The sequence below is a fragment of the Oncorhynchus mykiss genome, chromosome 1 (genome assembly GCF_013265735.2).
Source record: "Oncorhynchus mykiss isolate Arlee chromosome 1, USDA_OmykA_1.1, whole genome shotgun sequence".
Taxonomy (NCBI): domain Eukaryota; kingdom Metazoa; phylum Chordata; class Actinopteri; order Salmoniformes; family Salmonidae; genus Oncorhynchus; species Oncorhynchus mykiss.
Genome location: NC_048565.1, coordinates 30,300,792 through 30,317,578, shown reverse-complemented (window position 1 = coordinate 30,317,578; position 16,787 = coordinate 30,300,792). Strand labels below are relative to the sequence as shown.

Sequence of the window (16,787 nt, the reverse complement as noted above, 5' to 3'; positions counted from 1 at the left end):
AATGTCCAAATGTTGTGTGTGTATCCATTTTAGCCTGCGGGGCTTCCACTACCCAGTATGCTGTTGAGGAAAATGGGGACCCAGGAGCCGACTTTGACCCAGAGAAGGATGAGGGAGAGATCCATTACCTGATCAAGTGGAAAGGCTGGTCCTACATCCACAACACCTGGGAGAGCATCGACTCCCTCACTCAACAGAAGGTCAAGGGACTCAAGAAACTAGATAACTTCAAGAAGAAGAACGATGAGCTCACTGCTTGGTGAGGGCTTGTTGTGTACACATGTAAAGTAGCTACAATTTGAAGTTTTATCTTTCAGTGTTGTGTTCTTTTACTTTTTGACACTGATTATCTTCCATAGGTTGAGCAAAGCATCCCCTGAGGATTCAGAATATTACAACTGCCAGCAAGAGCTAACCACTGATTTAAATAAGCAGTTCCATATTCTGGAGAGAGTCATTGGTAAGAAACTAAACTCCTTTGAAATGTGTCTTCATTGACTAGCAGCAATGGTTCATCGATGAAAATATATTTGACAAAATTGTGATTATTACAACAGACTTACCTTCTTTCTTCACACTTTATAATATATTTACAGAATTAGTGTAATCAACAATTATAGCTATTTGGGGAATGTAATTTGAGATATTATTATTATTTTCAGCGACTAAAACCGGGAAGACACAGGGTCTCTCGGATTTTCCTTGTAAGTCCCTTATGTCATCACCAACATTATCATACACTACATATACAAAAGTATGTGGACACCTGTTAAAATGAGTGGATTCTGCTTTTTCAGCCACACCCATTGCTGACAGGTGTATAAATTCGAGCACACAGCTATGCAATCCCCATAGACAAACATTGGCAGTAGAATGGCCTTACTGAAGAGTTCAGTGAATTTCAATGTGGCACCGTCAAAGGAGGCCTCCTTTCCAACAAATGAATTCATCAAAATTCTGCCCTGCTAGAGCTGTCCCGGTCAACTGTAAGTGCTGTTATTGTGAAGTGGAAATGTCTAGTAGCAACAACGGCTCAGCCGCGAAGTGGTAGACCACTCAAGTTCACAGAATGGAAGTGCTGAAGTACGTAAAAATCATCTGTCCTCGGTTTCAACGCTCACTACCAAGTTCCAAACTGCCTCTGGAAGCAACGTCAGCACAAGAACTGTTCGTCTGGTGCTTCATGAAATGGGTTTCCATGGCCGAGCAACCGCACACAAGCCTAACATCACCATGCGCAATGCAAACGTTGGCTGGAGTGGTGTAAAGCTCACCGCCATTGGACTCTGGAGCAGTGGAAACGCATTCTCTGGAGTGATGAAGTACGCTTCACCATCTGTCAGACCAACGGACGAATCTGTGTTTGGCTGATGCCAGGAAAATGCTACCTGCCCGACTGCATAGTGCCAATTTAATGCTACAGCATACAATGACATTCTAGACGATTCTGTGACTCCAACTTTGTGGTAACAGTTTGGGGAAGGCCCTTTCCTGTTTCAGCATGACAATGCCCTTGTCTGTGCACAAAGTGAGGTCCAGAAATGGTTTGTTGAGATCTGACTTGCCTGCACAGAGCCCTGACCTCAACCCCATTGAACACCTTTGGGATGAATTGGAAAGCTGACTGCGAGCCAGGCCTAATTGCCCAACATCAGTGCCCAACCTCACTAATGCTCTTGTGGTTGAATGGAAGCAAGTCCCCACAGCAATGTTCCAACATCTAGTGGAAAGCCTTCCCAGAAGAGTGGAGGCTGTTATAGCAACAAAGATGGGGCCAATTCCATATTAATGCCCATGATTTTGGAATGAGATGCTTTACGAGCAGATGTCCACATATGTTTGGTCATGTAGTGCATCTTCATTATCATACTAAGCACATTTTGAATAAAACCTTCTGAAAAACATTTTCACTGAAGATGTTGTTTTCACTGTACTCCAGCTCACAGCCACAAGAATGGTGCTTCTTCCAATGAGCCAGAGTACCTGTGTAAGTGGATGGGCCTGCCTTATTCAGAGTGCAGCTGGGAGGATGGAGCTCTGCTGGGGAAGAAGTTCCAGCACTGTATAGACGGCTTCATCAACAGGAACTCCAGTAAAACAGTCCCCTCCAAAGACTGCAAAGTGAGTGAGGAAAGTGTCCCGACTAGATAGATTGCACATCAATACTCATCACAATTGTTTTATTTAAACATTTACTAATATCAGCTAGAACACAAATGTACAATATGTAGCTATGGTAATTTCAGAACAGTGCAGTGATTTTCTAACTCTAATTTCAGGTGTTGAAACAGAGGCCCAGATTTGTTGCACTAAAGAACCAGCCATCGTACATTGGGGATGAGAACCTGCAGCTGAGAGATTACCAGTTAGATGGACTGAACTGGCTGGCTCACTCCTGGTGCAGGTATACATCAAGTCACGAGGGACACTAGAGAAACAGTAGAGATTATTACTGTTTTAATCATCTCATTTAGTGGATGTACTGATACTGTACTGAGGTGTACTGTTAATTACCTGGAATTAGGTAGTTCGTAGGTCATTTTAGCATGAATGTAACCCTAATAAGACTCCATGTTCTTTGTTTTTCAGGTGCAATAGTGTGATCCTGGCTGATGAGATGGGTCTGGGGAAAACCATCCAGACCATCTCGTTCTTGTCCTACATGTTCCACCAGCACCAGCTGTATGGGCCCTCCCTGGTGGTGGTACCCCTATCCACCCTCACCTCCTGGCAGAGAGAGTTTGACACCTGGGCCCCCGATATGAACGTGGTGGTCTACTTGGGAGACGTGATGAGCAGGAAATCGGTACGGAAATCTCCTCTTTACAAAACTCGAAAGAAGCGTTGTAGTCTTGTTGCCAACCAAAAATGAATGTCCCCCTCTTTAATTTTTTATTTAACCTTTATTTAACTAGGCAAGTCAGTTAAGAACAAATTCTTATTCATGGGTTAAGTGCCTTAAGGGGCAGAATGACAGATTTTTACCTTGTCAGCTCGGGGATTTGATCTAGCAACCTTTCGGTTACTGGCCTAACGCTCGAACTACTAGGCTACCTGCCGCCCCTCTGCTTTGCTTTTGTGTTGAACAGATCCGTGACTATGAGTGGGTATGCCATCAGACGAAGAGAATAAAGTTCAATGCACTTATAACCACGTATGAAATTCTACTGAAAGACAAGGTAAGGCATCTGTATTTCTTGGAAGCATTTTCAGACAGATGCATTTCGATATACTGAATCGGCTTCGATTTGTACTGGCCAAAATAGTACACATTTTGTGATTTATTTAAAATATAAAAAAGACCAAGAAAACATTTAATTGTTTGATTGAATACAACTCTCCACTCACTCAATGTGTGTGGTCTGTCCATAGGGGGTGTTGGGGAACATAAACTGGGCTTTCTTGGGTGTGGACGAAGCTCACAGGCTAAAGAATGACGACTCCCTGTTGTACAAAACCCTGATCGAGTTCCGGTCCAACCACAGACTTCTTATCACAGGGACACCACTGCAGAACTCTCTCAAAGAGCTGTGGTCCCTTCTGCACTTCCTCATGCCTGACAAGTATGTACTTCTCCTCTCTATAAAATGCATCATGTATATTTTGGCAAATGTGGACTTTGAGAAGAACAACCTGTGCATTTGTATTCATTTACAGTGTTCTTATCTCGATGCAATTGTACTTTCCCCCTCTGAAGGTTTGAAAATTGGGAAGATTTTGAAAGTGAGCATGGTAAAGGGACTGACAATGGCTACCAGAGCCTTCACAAAGTCCTTGAGCCCTTCCTCCTGAGGCGTGTAAAGAAGGATGTGGAGAAATCCCTGCCTGCCAAGGTAGAACAGATCCTCCGTGTGGACATGTCTGCTGTGCAGAAGCAGTACTACAAGTACGTTCCCTCAAATGTAGCACTTCTGTCTATCCATGTCTGCCTGTCTGGACAGATGATTTGAGCAGTATCTAAGGTCTTACTCCTTGTCCCTGAAGTTAACTGGTGGTTTGTTTTGGTGCTTGTTTCAGGTGGATTCTGACCAGGAACTTCAGAGCCCTGCAGAAAGGCACCCGAGGCAGCTCCTCTGGCTTCCTCAACATCGTCATGGAGCTGAAGAAGTGCACTAACCATGGTTTCCTCATCAAACAGCCTGAGGAAGAGTGTGACACTCCACAGGAGCACCTGCAGGTAGGACTAGCAAGAAGAGCTCAGCTCAGCGCATTATGGCAAAATATGTATTATGTCCATGTGATAATACAGTGGACTAATTATCTCTACTTTTGCTGTTTTGAACATTTAGAAATACCCTCATTGGTTAAAATGGCAGCAGAGCATGATTACATGTAGCCACACTAATGTATCGGTTTGTTAGAGGGTGGAGAAAATATGTTAATTTCCCTAAGTTTGACCGTTGACCTTTTGCGTATCTCAGGCGTTGGTGAGGGGCAGTGGGAAGCTGGTTCTTCTGGACAAGCTACTGACCAGACTTCGGGACAGGGGCAACAGAGTCCTCATCTTCTCCCAGATGGTGCGCATGTTGGACATCCTGGCTGAGTACCTGGCCCTGAAGCGCTACCCATTCCAGGTAGGGTATAACACAGCCCAGGGGATGGCAAGGCAGCAGGTCCAACCCTTCAGTAGTGTACCTGCTGTTCTTTTATTCTGCATGACTTGTCCTTGTTCTCTTACGTCTCCATTAAATGTTAATACATCTTTATTATGGTGACTTAGTGAGGGTGTTTTCAGTAGCTGTTGAGATATTGGAGCAGTGTTGGAGTCCACTCAGATGTTAACCGACTCATGTGTCAGTGTTGCCGCAAACATGCTCTTGCATAGTTATTTTTATCCTCAAGTTATTTTTGATGGGGACTGGCTGGTCCCCAGAGCCAGAGTGACCACTGGGTCTTAGCACAGGTAAATAACTAGACATAGTTTTACTGTTGTAATTCTCTTTGACAATATGCTGCTTGCCTGATGGATCATATAATGCCATGTATAGCTGAGCATTCCCAAGTGGGATCTTAGGGTTTGGAGTTCAGGCAAGGTTCCAAGGCCTGAAAACTCTCTCCTTCCCTCTCTTCTCAGCGCCTGGATGGCTCCATAAAGGGAGAAATACGAAAACAAGCACTTGACCACTTTAATGCTGAAGGTTCTGAGGTATGTCATCTATACTATGTTTTAGCTATTGCAGATTGCAGGTCTGAACATTCGAGGCGTTGATATTTGAAGTGTCTATGTCAGCCCTGAATCTGTGTCGGAACTCAGTTGGTATGCATTTCACTTACTCAGCGACGTATCTACCTGAAGATAACCATAGTGATACCATACATTAACATGACAGTCAGTACATTGTTTCATCTAGTGTTAAGATTTATTTTCCTCAGAAGTTATCATATTCTTTTGAGGTCAATTTAGCAAGACACATTTACTGACCTGTGATAGCGTAGCTCAACCAAGTAAAAACAAAATGGCCGTGACTGTTACCTGGTGTGTTTTACCACATCAGGTAACACTTTCTTTGGATCGTCCCAAGTAGATGGTTTGTAGATGTTCAATAACTGTCAACATTTCAACAAACTATCTACTAACCCTAGCTCAAATCTTAACCCTTATCCTAACACTTGTTCTAAACCTCACCTTTACTGTAACATTAACAAGCAGTTTCTTATCAATAGGTAGTTTGTTGATATATGACCATCTGTGGATCATCTATATGGGAATATCCAAATAAAGTGTGAACCCACACCATAAAAGCCACAAGAACGGTTATCACACTTGACATGTTCTCTACTTCAGGCATTTTGTCCCTTCACCTGTGATGTTCAGCAGGTTTGGCGTGATGCACTATGTGATTTGTTTTGAGAATAATAATCCCCCCTCTCTGTCCAGGACTTCTGTTTCCTGCTGTCCACAAGAGCTGGAGGTTTGGGTATCAACCTTGCCTCTGCAGACACTGTGGTCATCTTTGACTCTGACTGGAACCCTCAGAATGACCTGCAGGCTCAGGCCAGGGCTCACAGGATTGGCCAGAAGAAGCAGGTATCTACAACTAGACCCACTGTCCTAAGTATTGAGGGAAGGTTTAGCTAAGCACAAGATTGTTGGTCTGATTCTGGTGACTTGATCCTAATGAATAAAACCTGTGAGGTACAGTAGGAAGTTAGTAATCAGTTTGGCATACGTTTTCTTTGGCAGAGCCTTCATGGAAAATGTTTGTCTTCCAACTTTGTGAGTATTTCTTGTATTTCTGAACAGGTGAATATCTATCGCTTGGTCACAAAGGGATCTGTGGAGGAAGACATTATTGAGAGAGCCAAGAAGAAGATGGTTTTGGACCATCTTGTAATTCAGAGAATGGACACCACTGGCCGAACTGTATTGGATAACAACTCCGGAAATTCAAAGTGAGGAAACTTCACCATGCGGTCTACTAGTCTTTGAGTGATATTTTGCTTTGACTGAAAACATGAGGTCTCTCAGGTTCTTAACTTAACGTCAACATCTTTTCACAGCTCCAACCCATTCAATAAAGATGAGCTGACTGCCATTCTGAAGTTTGGAGCTGAAGATCTGTTCAAAGAGGCAGAAGGGGAGGAGACTGAACCTACGGTACACAGACACACATTTCTATTGATTATGTACTCTGTTGAAAGTTAAATTGTATGAGTGAATGATTTTCAAACTTCCAGATTTGCAGAATGTCTGCGTTTCTTGTCCTTTACATTGTACCTTTCTCTTTTTGCCCTTGCAGGAGATGGATATTGATGAGATCTTGCGGTTGGCTGAAACCAGAGAAAGTGACCAGGGATCAAGTGCCACAGATGAGCTTCTCTCTCAGTTCAAGGTACCTAGAATTTGAACCAACTCTCAGCCTGCTTTTCACAATACTTCTCGGAATACCTTTAGCTACTATTCTAACTAAAGATATAATATTATTCCCAGTCTCAGACAGTACATGTGTGTCTCCCTCCAGGTGGCCAACTTCTCCAACATGGAGGAGAGTGCTCCAGAGATGGTGGAGCGGATGGTGCCTGACTGGGACGACATCATCCCGGAGGACCAGCGGCGGAGGCTGGAGGAGGAGCAGAAGCAGAAGGAGATGGAGGACATCTACATGCTGCCTAGAAGCAGGAGCTCCAATAAGAGGGTATACAGGAGAGAACACACATCTCACGTTAGATTTCTTGAGCATGACAGAGATGTGACTACTCCATGGTGCTGCTCAGGTGGCTGTGTGTGAAGGGGCTTCCCCAGGGAATGTGTGTGCTGCTGAACTGTTTACTTTCATCCTCTCCTGCTCTCTGTCGGGGGACTGGGGGTCTGATGGGGTGGTAATGAGGTGTTTACTGCCTCACGGTGTAGGTGAATCCCTGGTGATTCCACTGTGTGTGTATGTGAATCTTCTGCATGAGAAGCTTCCTTAATGAATCATTAGGGCTTATAGCAGCATTGTCCCTTGTGATGCAACAGTGGGTATTTATATCACACAGATACACAGAGTCACCTCAATTATTCATTAGTGTGATTCAATTATAATTCTTGATTAGATTTTCTCTTGATTTTATTTAATATTATAGTAGAGAAAACAAACATCCTTAAACATTTCAGCATTCAGAAGTATTCATAACTCAAAAAGGCATTGGGCAATTAATCAGTAGGAAGTAGGTTTTGCTTGTTGTGTCTGAAGGTTGTATTGTGTCTATTAATTGCAGGCCCAAGCCAACGACAGTGACAGTGACGTTGGCTCCAAGCTGAAGCACCGCTCCTCGGGCTCCGAGAGCGAGACGGACGACAGCGGCGATGACAAGAAGCCAAAGAGGAGAGGCAGGCCCAGAGCCCGCAAGAACAACGTGGAGGGTTTTACTGATGCAGAGATCCGCAGGTTTGTAGGTCTCTTTGGCCATTTAGACTGATTTTTAGAATGGTTTCTCGGTGTTTCATTAAACACTTAGTTCATGTTTTACACTTTCCTTCACCAGGTTCATCAAGGCTTATAAGAAATTTGGAGCTCCGCTTGAAAGGCTGGAGGGCATTGCCCGGGACTCAGAGCTGGTGGACAAATCCCAGGCAGACCTGAAGAGACTGGGCGAGCTGATCCATAGCAGCTGCGTGACGGCTGTCCAAGAGCATGAAGAGCACCTCAGAGAGAATCCCAGTGAAGGTGAGTGTGTCTGACTGCTGCCGACGGCCTGCCTGCCTGTCTGTCTGTCTGACGGCCTGCCTGCCTGTCTGTCTGACGGCCTGCCTGCCTGTCTGTCTGACGGCCTGTCTGCCTGTCTGTCTGACGGCCTGTCTGATTCAGATTTTTAGGAATCAGGGCTTAGAATGTGTGTGCTAATATTTTGACTCATGCATACCCGGTTCCTTTAGCCAAAGGCCCTGGGAAGCGCAGAGGTATTAACATCAAGATCTCAGGAGTGCAGGTCAATGCCAAGTCCATCATTCAGCACGAGGAGGAGTTTGAGCCACTGCACAAAGCTGTGCCAGCTAATCCTACTGAGAGAAACCAGTAAGTTACCATTGCAGATATATCTGAGGCCTGTGAAACATTTTATCAGATGAAAATAAATATTACTATAACAGATGTGGGTCAAAGAGGTAACAACTGATGCAGACACCAGGGCATTGTCATGATGGGCTGCAGTAGCAGAGGGTTTGACCACCTCTCCTCTTTTCGCCACAGATTCCAACTGACCTGCAGAGTGAAGGTGCCTCACTTTGACGTGGACTGGGATCTGCAGGATGACACTCAACTGTTGCTGGGGGTCTATGAGCATGGCTACGGAAACTGGGATCTGATGAAGACCGACCCCGATCTCAAACTCGCAGACAAGGTAACCATCAGAATGTCAGAATAAAAAAAGTTCTCAGAAAGCTGTGGAACTCGATGAAACTATAAAGCTGTGCGTTAGATTGGCTCCTGTTAAGAAATTGTATTCTATATGCACAGATTCTCCCAGATGACCCAGAGAAGAAACCTCAAGGGAAGCAGTTGCAGGCCAGATCAGACTACCTTCTGAAGATGCTGAAGAAAGAAGCGGACTGTAAAGATGTTACTAAGGAGGAGGTTAGAAAAGACATGGCTGCTCTGTTTAACAGGACCTCTCAAATAATAAATGTACAGTCTGTCTGGTATTGGTTTTTGCACAGTATATACCCCATTGGCTCATCATATCTCTCCCCCCCTCCCAGGCCAAAGTGAAGAAGAGGAAGCCTCGGGTGAAGAAAGAGAACAAGGCCCCTAAAGATGAACAGGGCAATGACATCTCCTCCCCCCGCATGTCAGACAACCCCTCAGAGGAAGGGGAGGTGAGGGTAAGTCATCTCAAAACACCCAGCTCTACCTGCCTATCAACCACCAGCCTTTTCACAAGGGAGTTTCTTGTTGGTTACAGAATACCGGGATAGAGAAAACAAGGGAAATGTGATGCAGTCTTTGTTGGTAGTCCACCAGAACTAGTTTACTTATTTACCTTTCCATGTTCTTTATTTAACCAGGATGACGGGACTGAAAAAACTCCCACAAAGAAGAGGCAGAAGAAAAAGGATAACAAAGAGAACAAAGAAAAACACGGAACTCCTAAAAAAGAGAAGGACGCGGACAAAGACAAAAAACGTCCAAAGCCAAAAAAAGAAAAGGTACTTTGGCAGTGGCAAACTTTATGCCTTGTGCTGCGGTAGTATACAATCTCACACCCACTAACCTTTTTTGTTTCCAAACAAATGGGACAACATTTAGCTTTGTCTGTGTTGTTGGTGGTGGATTTAGGAGCAAGATGGGGTGTACAGATTAGGTTATAAGATTGCTCCTGGATCACCGGGAGGGATAGTGTCACTGTGCAGGTGTTTGTATGGAGATCTGTGTTAACCTGCTTGGTGGTGTGTCTGTCTGTCTTTATCTGTGTCTCAGGCAAAAGGAGCTAAAGGGAAGAAGCCCCAGGGGCCGGTCCACATTACTGCTGGGAGTGATCCTGTTCCCATCGGAGAGGAGGACGATGAGCTGGACCAAGAGAACTTCAGCATAGTGAGTTATTGCACCCTGTAACGACTAGAGCATGGCCATGCTAGTTACCACCGGCGTGGACAGGATAAGGAAACATATTAACTACATTGAAGACTAATGTAGGTGTTAATAAGCCATTTAATATGTCAAACATAATGGATGTTCTGTTACAGCTGAGGATAATTGAAACATGGATCATCTTTGGCTTGGCGCTCTCTTGTACTTAGCGGAGTAAACTGTCTGTGTGTGTTTGTCCAGTGTAAGGAGCGCATGAGGCCGGTGAAGAAGGCCCTAAAACAGCTGGATAAGCCTGACGAGGGCCTGTCTGTTCAGGAGCAGCTCCAACACACACGCACCTGCCTGCTGAAGATAGGAGACCGCATCACTGAGTGCCTTAAAGCCTACAGCGACCCAGAGCATGTCAAAACATGGCGTCGGTAAGCCCTCAGCCAACCACAAGTTATAAACTGAGTGTACAAAACATTAGGAACATCTTTCCAATATTGAGTTGCATCCTTTTTTGTATGGATTCTACAAGGTGTTGAAAGCGTTCCACAGGGATGCTTGCCCATGTTGACTTCAATGCTTCCCACAGTTGTGTCAAGTTGGCTTGATGTCGTTTGGGTGGTGGACCATTCTTGATACACACGGGAAACAGTTGAGCGCTTTATTTAACCTTTCGCCTCCCTTTCATCTACACTGATTTGAAGTGGATTTAACAGGTGACATCAACAAGGGATCAAAGCTTTCACCTGGTCAGTCTGTCATGTGAAGAACAGGTGTTCCTAATGTTTTGTACATTCAGTGTATGCACTGAAGGTTTGATTATGAAACCAACTCCTTGGTCATTTAGGTCAATCTATGTTTTTAATTCCGATGCCATTGAGTTTCATTAAAATAGTTCTCCATATTAAGGGTAAGTCTGTGACTTAACATGACTTACCAAGATGTCTTTGTTTGGCAGGAACCTCTGGATTTTTGTGTCTAAGTTCACAGAATTTGGAGCGAGGAAGCTTCACAAGCTGTACAAGATGGCTCAGAAGAAGCGGTCTCGGGAGGAGGAGGTGAGCTGGTCTCTTTTCTCCTAGTATGAAAACTCACAGGCTTCTGTAACAAGTACAACCAGACAAACGTTATTTTTGCTTGGTCCTGTGCTTGACCCTTTGCTAATTTTCAGAAGGAGCATAGAAAAAAGGGGGATGACCCGTCAGGCAGGAAAAAGACTTTCCGAGCAGAGGCGTCTGGTTCCAGTCGAGACTCCACCGGCACCCAGCCATCGTCCAAGTCTCATCCAGGCATGCCCCACCCCTCTCCAACGTCCCCCCATGGTCCCCACAGAGAAGGCTACAACCAGTCCAACAAGCGACACTTTGGAAATGATGGTAAGAGTTGTTTATTTTGTATGAAGTATGCACAATTCTATAACATTGCAGCAATTGTGTGGATTTCTATAAAAAAAAATATATGAGCATGACACTTCACGGGCCACTATTTTATCTTATTATAAAAGATCGAGGAGATTGGCAGCGAGATCGTAAATACAACTACCCTGGAAATAGCAACCAGCCCTGGCAAAGCGAGCGGCATCATCCATATGACGCCCATCGGTATAAGGACCATCACTATGGTGACCGTCGTCCGCGTGAAGACTCCTACCGCAGCAGCTCTAGTAGTTACCGTAGTGGCGGCAGCAGCAGCTCCCCTCGGAAGAGGCCGTATGACCAGTATGACAGCGACCGAGAACACAGGGACCGTCGTGCCTATTACGACAGGTGAGAATTAGGCCTTTTCAAACACAATAATGTAGAGGTTTGTATTTGTCAGTATTGCAATGTAATGCTAAAACCATATGACTTGTGATAGCTTGTAGCTCTGTAGTAGTAAGCTCTGAAAGACATCATCCCTCTCGCTCCAGACATCCAGACTCAAAGCGGAGACGCGGCGATGACTTCCGTCCTCCCCAAGATTTCAGGGGGAGTGGAGGCCATCCCCAAGACTTCAGGGTGAGGATGCCAGAGCATAGGGGGCCCCCGGGGCCAGCAGGGCCAGAACACTTCACCCGGCCCTATCCAGACAACAAACCCCCCCCCCTGCTGGACCCACGCTCCCCACAGGCGCAGAAGTCCCCCCAGGACTCACGCTCGCCAACTGCAGAGCGGACTGCAGAGCAGAAAGCAGCTGCGGCTGATTTAAACTGGAACAACAGGAAGACATGAGGACTGTCGCTGAAGGACAATGTGAGTGTATTTTGTTCAGGTGATGAACACAGTGTGAACTCCACATGCTGCTGAAGGACAGGTCTGGGCTGGCTAGACTCACTGGTTTGCTTGGCCTGACACACCCTCAGTCGCAAATACTCTGTTTACCAGCAAACACCAAACTCCAAACCCCTCCTCCGGGTGTGACTGTGGTAGTGAACTGTCTGTGCCCATATTGAAATCTATTACAGATGTTTTTTTTAGTTTTTTTTAGATGAAATGACAGGTGATCAGTCAGTGTTAGTGGTGAGTCTGTAAAATGCCTGTGGATCACTAGTCCCATGGACTATTATCTGGGGAAAGCTTACAATGCCTAAAAGGTTGATGTTGACTGATCTTGGAACATAAAAGTGCCTACAGTATTTGGCCTTTTTGACTGTTAGAGGTATGGGATTATTCCCAAAGGAACCATGACTTTGATTTTCTTTTTTGTGTTTAGCTTCATGCCATTATGATGTCCATAGGAAATGTTTCTGTAAAAATGTTATATTTATCATGTCACCCTCACCTTCAGATGTTTATGAATCTTAATGTTGAGTTGGTCGTGCAACTATCATCATTTCATAAAGAGATGCACCTTCTTCCCCAAATCCAAATGGGAGTGCATCCGTATGTCTAAATTGAAGTGGAGAATAGTAAGTTAGTCAGCTTGCCAGTACCTAGTCCTCAGAATGACTATTTAAAAGGTTTTAATGAGCATTTCTCATTACTGTTGATAATCATTCTTCTGAAAAGACATTCATCATTGCAAGTTTCTTTAAGTTGATAAAAACCACTTACTCGCTGATAAGTTGAGGACCTAATGAAAGGACAACTTTCTAAGCAGTATTTAAGGTAATTCATTGTGCAAAGGTTCAAAAGAACACTATGACTATGTTTAAGCTATCCCTAATAACATTTTATTTGTAGATGTGCAAAGAATGAAGCTATTTCAACCATATTTCTGTGTCTTATGTATGAATGGTACTTTTGCATCTTACATTGCACTAGAAGTACTGCACTCTACCGCTTTATTCCACCCATAAAAGTATTGAACGATGTTTGAGAAGACTGGAAATAATTTTCTCTTTCTCTAAAGTTAAAAGATTGCTGTCGCTGGGAATCAAACAATGTAACTAACTTCTGGTAAATTTTCAAAGGGACATTTGAGTGTTTACGGATGTGGTTGATGACAAGCTGTTATTGGTCAATCTGGTTCAGTGCCAAACCAGAGACTGGCCCTGCTCTGGTTCTTATGATTTCTGGTGTTTTGGTGTGCTTCTCCATTTGTGCCTTATTTTTGTGTATATTTTCATACTGTATATGGGTTCATGTACATTAGTGTACTCTACTACAGCAATGATGCAGTATTAAACAGTCATGTTTTGAGACTTTTCTCAATGGATGATTTGTGGAATGCTTGTTAAGTGAAGACTGGAGGTGGGAACAAATTGTTTAGTTTGTCATGTTCTTCTGTAACTCCCCACAAGTTATTGGGAAAAGGATAAACAGCATTACACAGGTGAATCTGTGTATGTCCTCTGTGGGTAGATCTGTTACAAGGAATAGCCAACCAACACCGCCTTCCTTCTCTCCACGCTACAGTCCCTGGACCTGTCCTCTTGAAAACAAGCCGAAATAATTTATATTTGTGAAAGCCACTCTTCACATGAAATGTACTGTAAAAATGTTAATAGACATATGTATTAAACTTTCCTACATTATGAAAAGCATTGTCACTTGTTTATTCATCTAGTAAAGTATAAGACCAACAATCAGTCTGATTATGATAAAGGTTAATAGCTTTGTGAATGCTATTAATGATGTCATTGGGAATCTTGACTCTTCCCACAACATTTACAGTGCATTCAGACCCCTTCACTTTTTCCACGTTTTGTTAGGTTACAGCCTTATTCTAAAATGGATTAAATCGTTTTTTAACGTCAATCGACACAATACCCCATAATGAAGCAAAAACAGGTTTATGAAAATTTCGCACATTTTTTACTAAAATGACATTTACATAAGTATTCTTCAGACCCTTTACTCAGTACTTTGTTGAAGCACCTTTGGCAGCCTCGAGTCTTCTTGGGTATGACGCTACAAGCTTGGCACAACTGTATTTGGGGAATTTTCCCCCATTCTTCTCTGCAAATCCTCTGTCAGGTTGGCTGGGGAGCATCTCTACAGAGATGCTCGATCGAGTTCAAGTCCGGGCTCTGGCTGGGCCACAAGTACATTGAGACTTGTCCTGAAGCCACTCCTGCATCGTCTTGGCTGTGTACTTAGGGTCGTTGTCCTGTTGGAAGGTGAACCTTTGCACAAGTTTTAGGTGCTGATTGCTCTGGAGCAGGTTTTCAATGATCTGTACTTTTCTCCGTTCATCTTTCCCTCGATCCTGACTAGTCTCCCGGTCCCTACTGCTGAAAAACATCCCCACAGCATGATACTACCACCACCATGCTTTACCGTAGGGATGGTATTGAACCAGATGAGTGGTGCCTGGTTTCCTCCAGACCTGATGCTTGGCATTCAGGCCAACTAGTTCAATCTTGGTTTCATCAGACCAGAATCTACTTTCATGGTCTGAGAGTCCTTTAAGTGCCAAGCGGGCTGTCCTGCCTTTTGTCTGGCCACTCTATGATAAAGGCCTGACTGGTGGACCACTGCTGCTGAGACTGTTGTCATTCTGGAAGGGTCTCCCATCTCCACAGAGGAACTGGAGCTCTGTCACAGTGACCATCAGGTTGTTGGTCACCTCCCTGACCAAGGCCTTTCTCCCCCTATTGCTCAGTTTGGCCCGGTGGTTCCAAACTTCTTTCATTTAAGAATGATGGAGGCCACTGTGTTCTTGGGGACCTTCAATGTCTGTTCCTCGACACAATTCTGTCTCGGAGCTCTACGGACAATTCTTTCGACCTCATGGCTAGGTTTGTGCTCTGATATGCACTGTTAACTGTGAAACCTTATATAGACAGTTGTGTGCCATTCCAAATCAATTGAATTTACCACAGGTGGACTCCAAGTTGTAGAAACAGGATGCACCTGAGCTCAATTTCAAGTCTCATAGCAAAGGTCTGAATACTTAATGTTTTTATTTATTTTGAATACATTTGCAAATGTCTAAACCTGTATGCTTTGTCATTATAGGGTATTGTATGTAGATTGAGGACATGTTTTATTTCATCAATTTTAGAATAAGGCTGTAACAAAGTGGGAAAAGTGAAGGGTTCTGAATACTTCCGGCATGCACTGTATATGCTAATATGAACATCCATGGCTATTACCATCGAGATGCTTGTTTTGTATGATATGTCAGGACTCCCCCGGAGCAGTTCAAACGTATTCATACCATTAAACGCTTACACCAGGGGGCAGTGTAACTAAGCAAATCAAGGCGCTGAATGCAACACCACTGGGAATCAAGAATTTTAACAATGCTTTTCATCTCAAGTATTTCATTATCACTATGAAACACGAGGTTCACTTTAGGTGCTGTCTATTTTTTATTTAATAAATAAATTTACAGTATAAACAGTTTGTGGCACCGCTTTTGTCCTACATACACAGTTTGATCTTTCTGGCTTCTCCCAATCGGACATGTTTTTTTTTATTCCATATTTTTCTACCGTTACAAGTCTGACAACCTCTATTCACAATCAAGTTCAAACCAAGTAAGAGCCAAGTGAAAAAACATAAAGTGCGTTAAAATGAAAGACATGAACACCAAAAAAACTTTCTTGTATTCCCTTAGTAGACATCTAGGTGGATGGAATGAAGGTTAACATGTCTGCTCCTGAGCAGGTAAAGGAATGCTCTGAAACTACAGTAACCAGTATAGGATTCCTGCCATTAATGGATAGCTGAAAAATAGGCCCTGACAACCCAACAGCTTTGTAATGTTCACGTTTTCACAATCCTTTTTAAATAAGTCACATTCACCAAACCTTTTCTCATATACAAAACTGTAGTGATAAATTCAACACAACAGATAATACAATATTTTAGCAATTCAACAAACATGTATACAATCACACATTACACATGTAGAACCATATATCAAACGCACAATACAAATTACATCTATAATCACAAGATTCAGTGTTTACATTCATTTTTGTTTCTTTGATCATCTTTTAAGGCCAGACTAAGAACAAACTGCACATGCTCCCATAGCAGTAGTTAGGCCAAATACTTCAGTGTAAGGATATATTACCTTTTAGGTTGTTTAATAGATGAGTGCTAAGGGACTAGGAAGGTAAAACCCAAAAATATTAAACCGAGATGAAATCGGAAAACCCCCCGAAGCAAATCGTCTGACAAGGTTTTATCCTTACTTGGGTATACAACAAATAATGGCAAATCAAGATCCAACCAGAATGAAAGGTTCAATGTCTTCTTCATATAACATGCCTTTGAAGTATTAGTACCTCCAGCCTCAAGATGTAGAACTTGATTAAATCTGTATCGTGAAAGTTCAGCGCTATAGCATGATTGACATTTAAAGGCAAAGCTCCTGGCTCGTGGAGATAAATGCTGCATGTGTCGGCTCAATCAG

At 43.5% G+C, this 16,787-nt stretch overlaps 1 protein-coding gene across 7 annotated transcripts in view; it reads left to right on the top strand.

Moving 5' to 3' along the window:
• Positions 1–13,960, top strand: part of chd2 (chromodomain helicase DNA binding protein 2) — a 32,797-nt gene extending 18,837 nt beyond the window's left edge. For 4 of the 7 annotated variants that reach the window (XM_021598263.2, XM_021598254.2, XM_021598298.2 and 1 more), the window contains 30 exons: positions 34–259; positions 360–460; positions 663–704; positions 1,940–2,130; positions 2,280–2,404; positions 2,590–2,806; positions 3,090–3,179; positions 3,373–3,563; positions 3,698–3,886; positions 4,018–4,177; positions 4,422–4,574; positions 5,075–5,146; positions 5,879–6,028; positions 6,245–6,393; positions 6,502–6,598; positions 6,741–6,833; positions 6,963–7,136; positions 7,702–7,871; positions 7,969–8,150; positions 8,360–8,498; positions 8,673–8,823; positions 8,940–9,056; positions 9,182–9,304; positions 9,488–9,628; positions 9,900–10,013; positions 10,251–10,429; positions 10,957–11,056; positions 11,170–11,374; positions 11,503–11,764; positions 11,908–13,960. In XM_021598263.2, the coding sequence (XP_021453938.2) occupies positions 34–259; positions 360–460; positions 663–704; positions 1,940–2,130; positions 2,280–2,404; positions 2,590–2,806; positions 3,090–3,179; positions 3,373–3,563; positions 3,698–3,886; positions 4,018–4,177; positions 4,422–4,574; positions 5,075–5,146; positions 5,879–6,028; positions 6,245–6,393; positions 6,502–6,598; positions 6,741–6,833; positions 6,963–7,136; positions 7,702–7,871; positions 7,969–8,150; positions 8,360–8,498; positions 8,673–8,823; positions 8,940–9,056; positions 9,182–9,304; positions 9,488–9,628; positions 9,900–10,013; positions 10,251–10,429; positions 10,957–11,056; positions 11,170–11,374; positions 11,503–11,764; positions 11,908–12,208 (4,604 nt within the window). In that variant the 3' untranslated portion in view covers positions 12,209–13,960. The remainder of the gene's footprint in view (positions 1–33; positions 260–359; positions 461–662; positions 705–1,939; positions 2,131–2,279; positions 2,405–2,589; positions 2,807–3,089; positions 3,180–3,372; positions 3,564–3,697; positions 3,887–4,017; positions 4,178–4,421; positions 4,575–5,074; positions 5,147–5,878; positions 6,029–6,244; positions 6,394–6,501; positions 6,599–6,740; positions 6,834–6,962; positions 7,137–7,701; positions 7,872–7,968; positions 8,151–8,359; positions 8,499–8,672; positions 8,824–8,939; positions 9,057–9,181; positions 9,305–9,487; positions 9,629–9,899; positions 10,014–10,250; positions 10,430–10,956; positions 11,057–11,169; positions 11,375–11,502; positions 11,765–11,907) is intronic. The other 3 variants (XM_021598271.2, XM_021598280.2, XM_021598290.2) reach the window with 3 other exon arrangements.
• Positions 13,961–16,787: the final 2,827 nt, after the last annotated feature.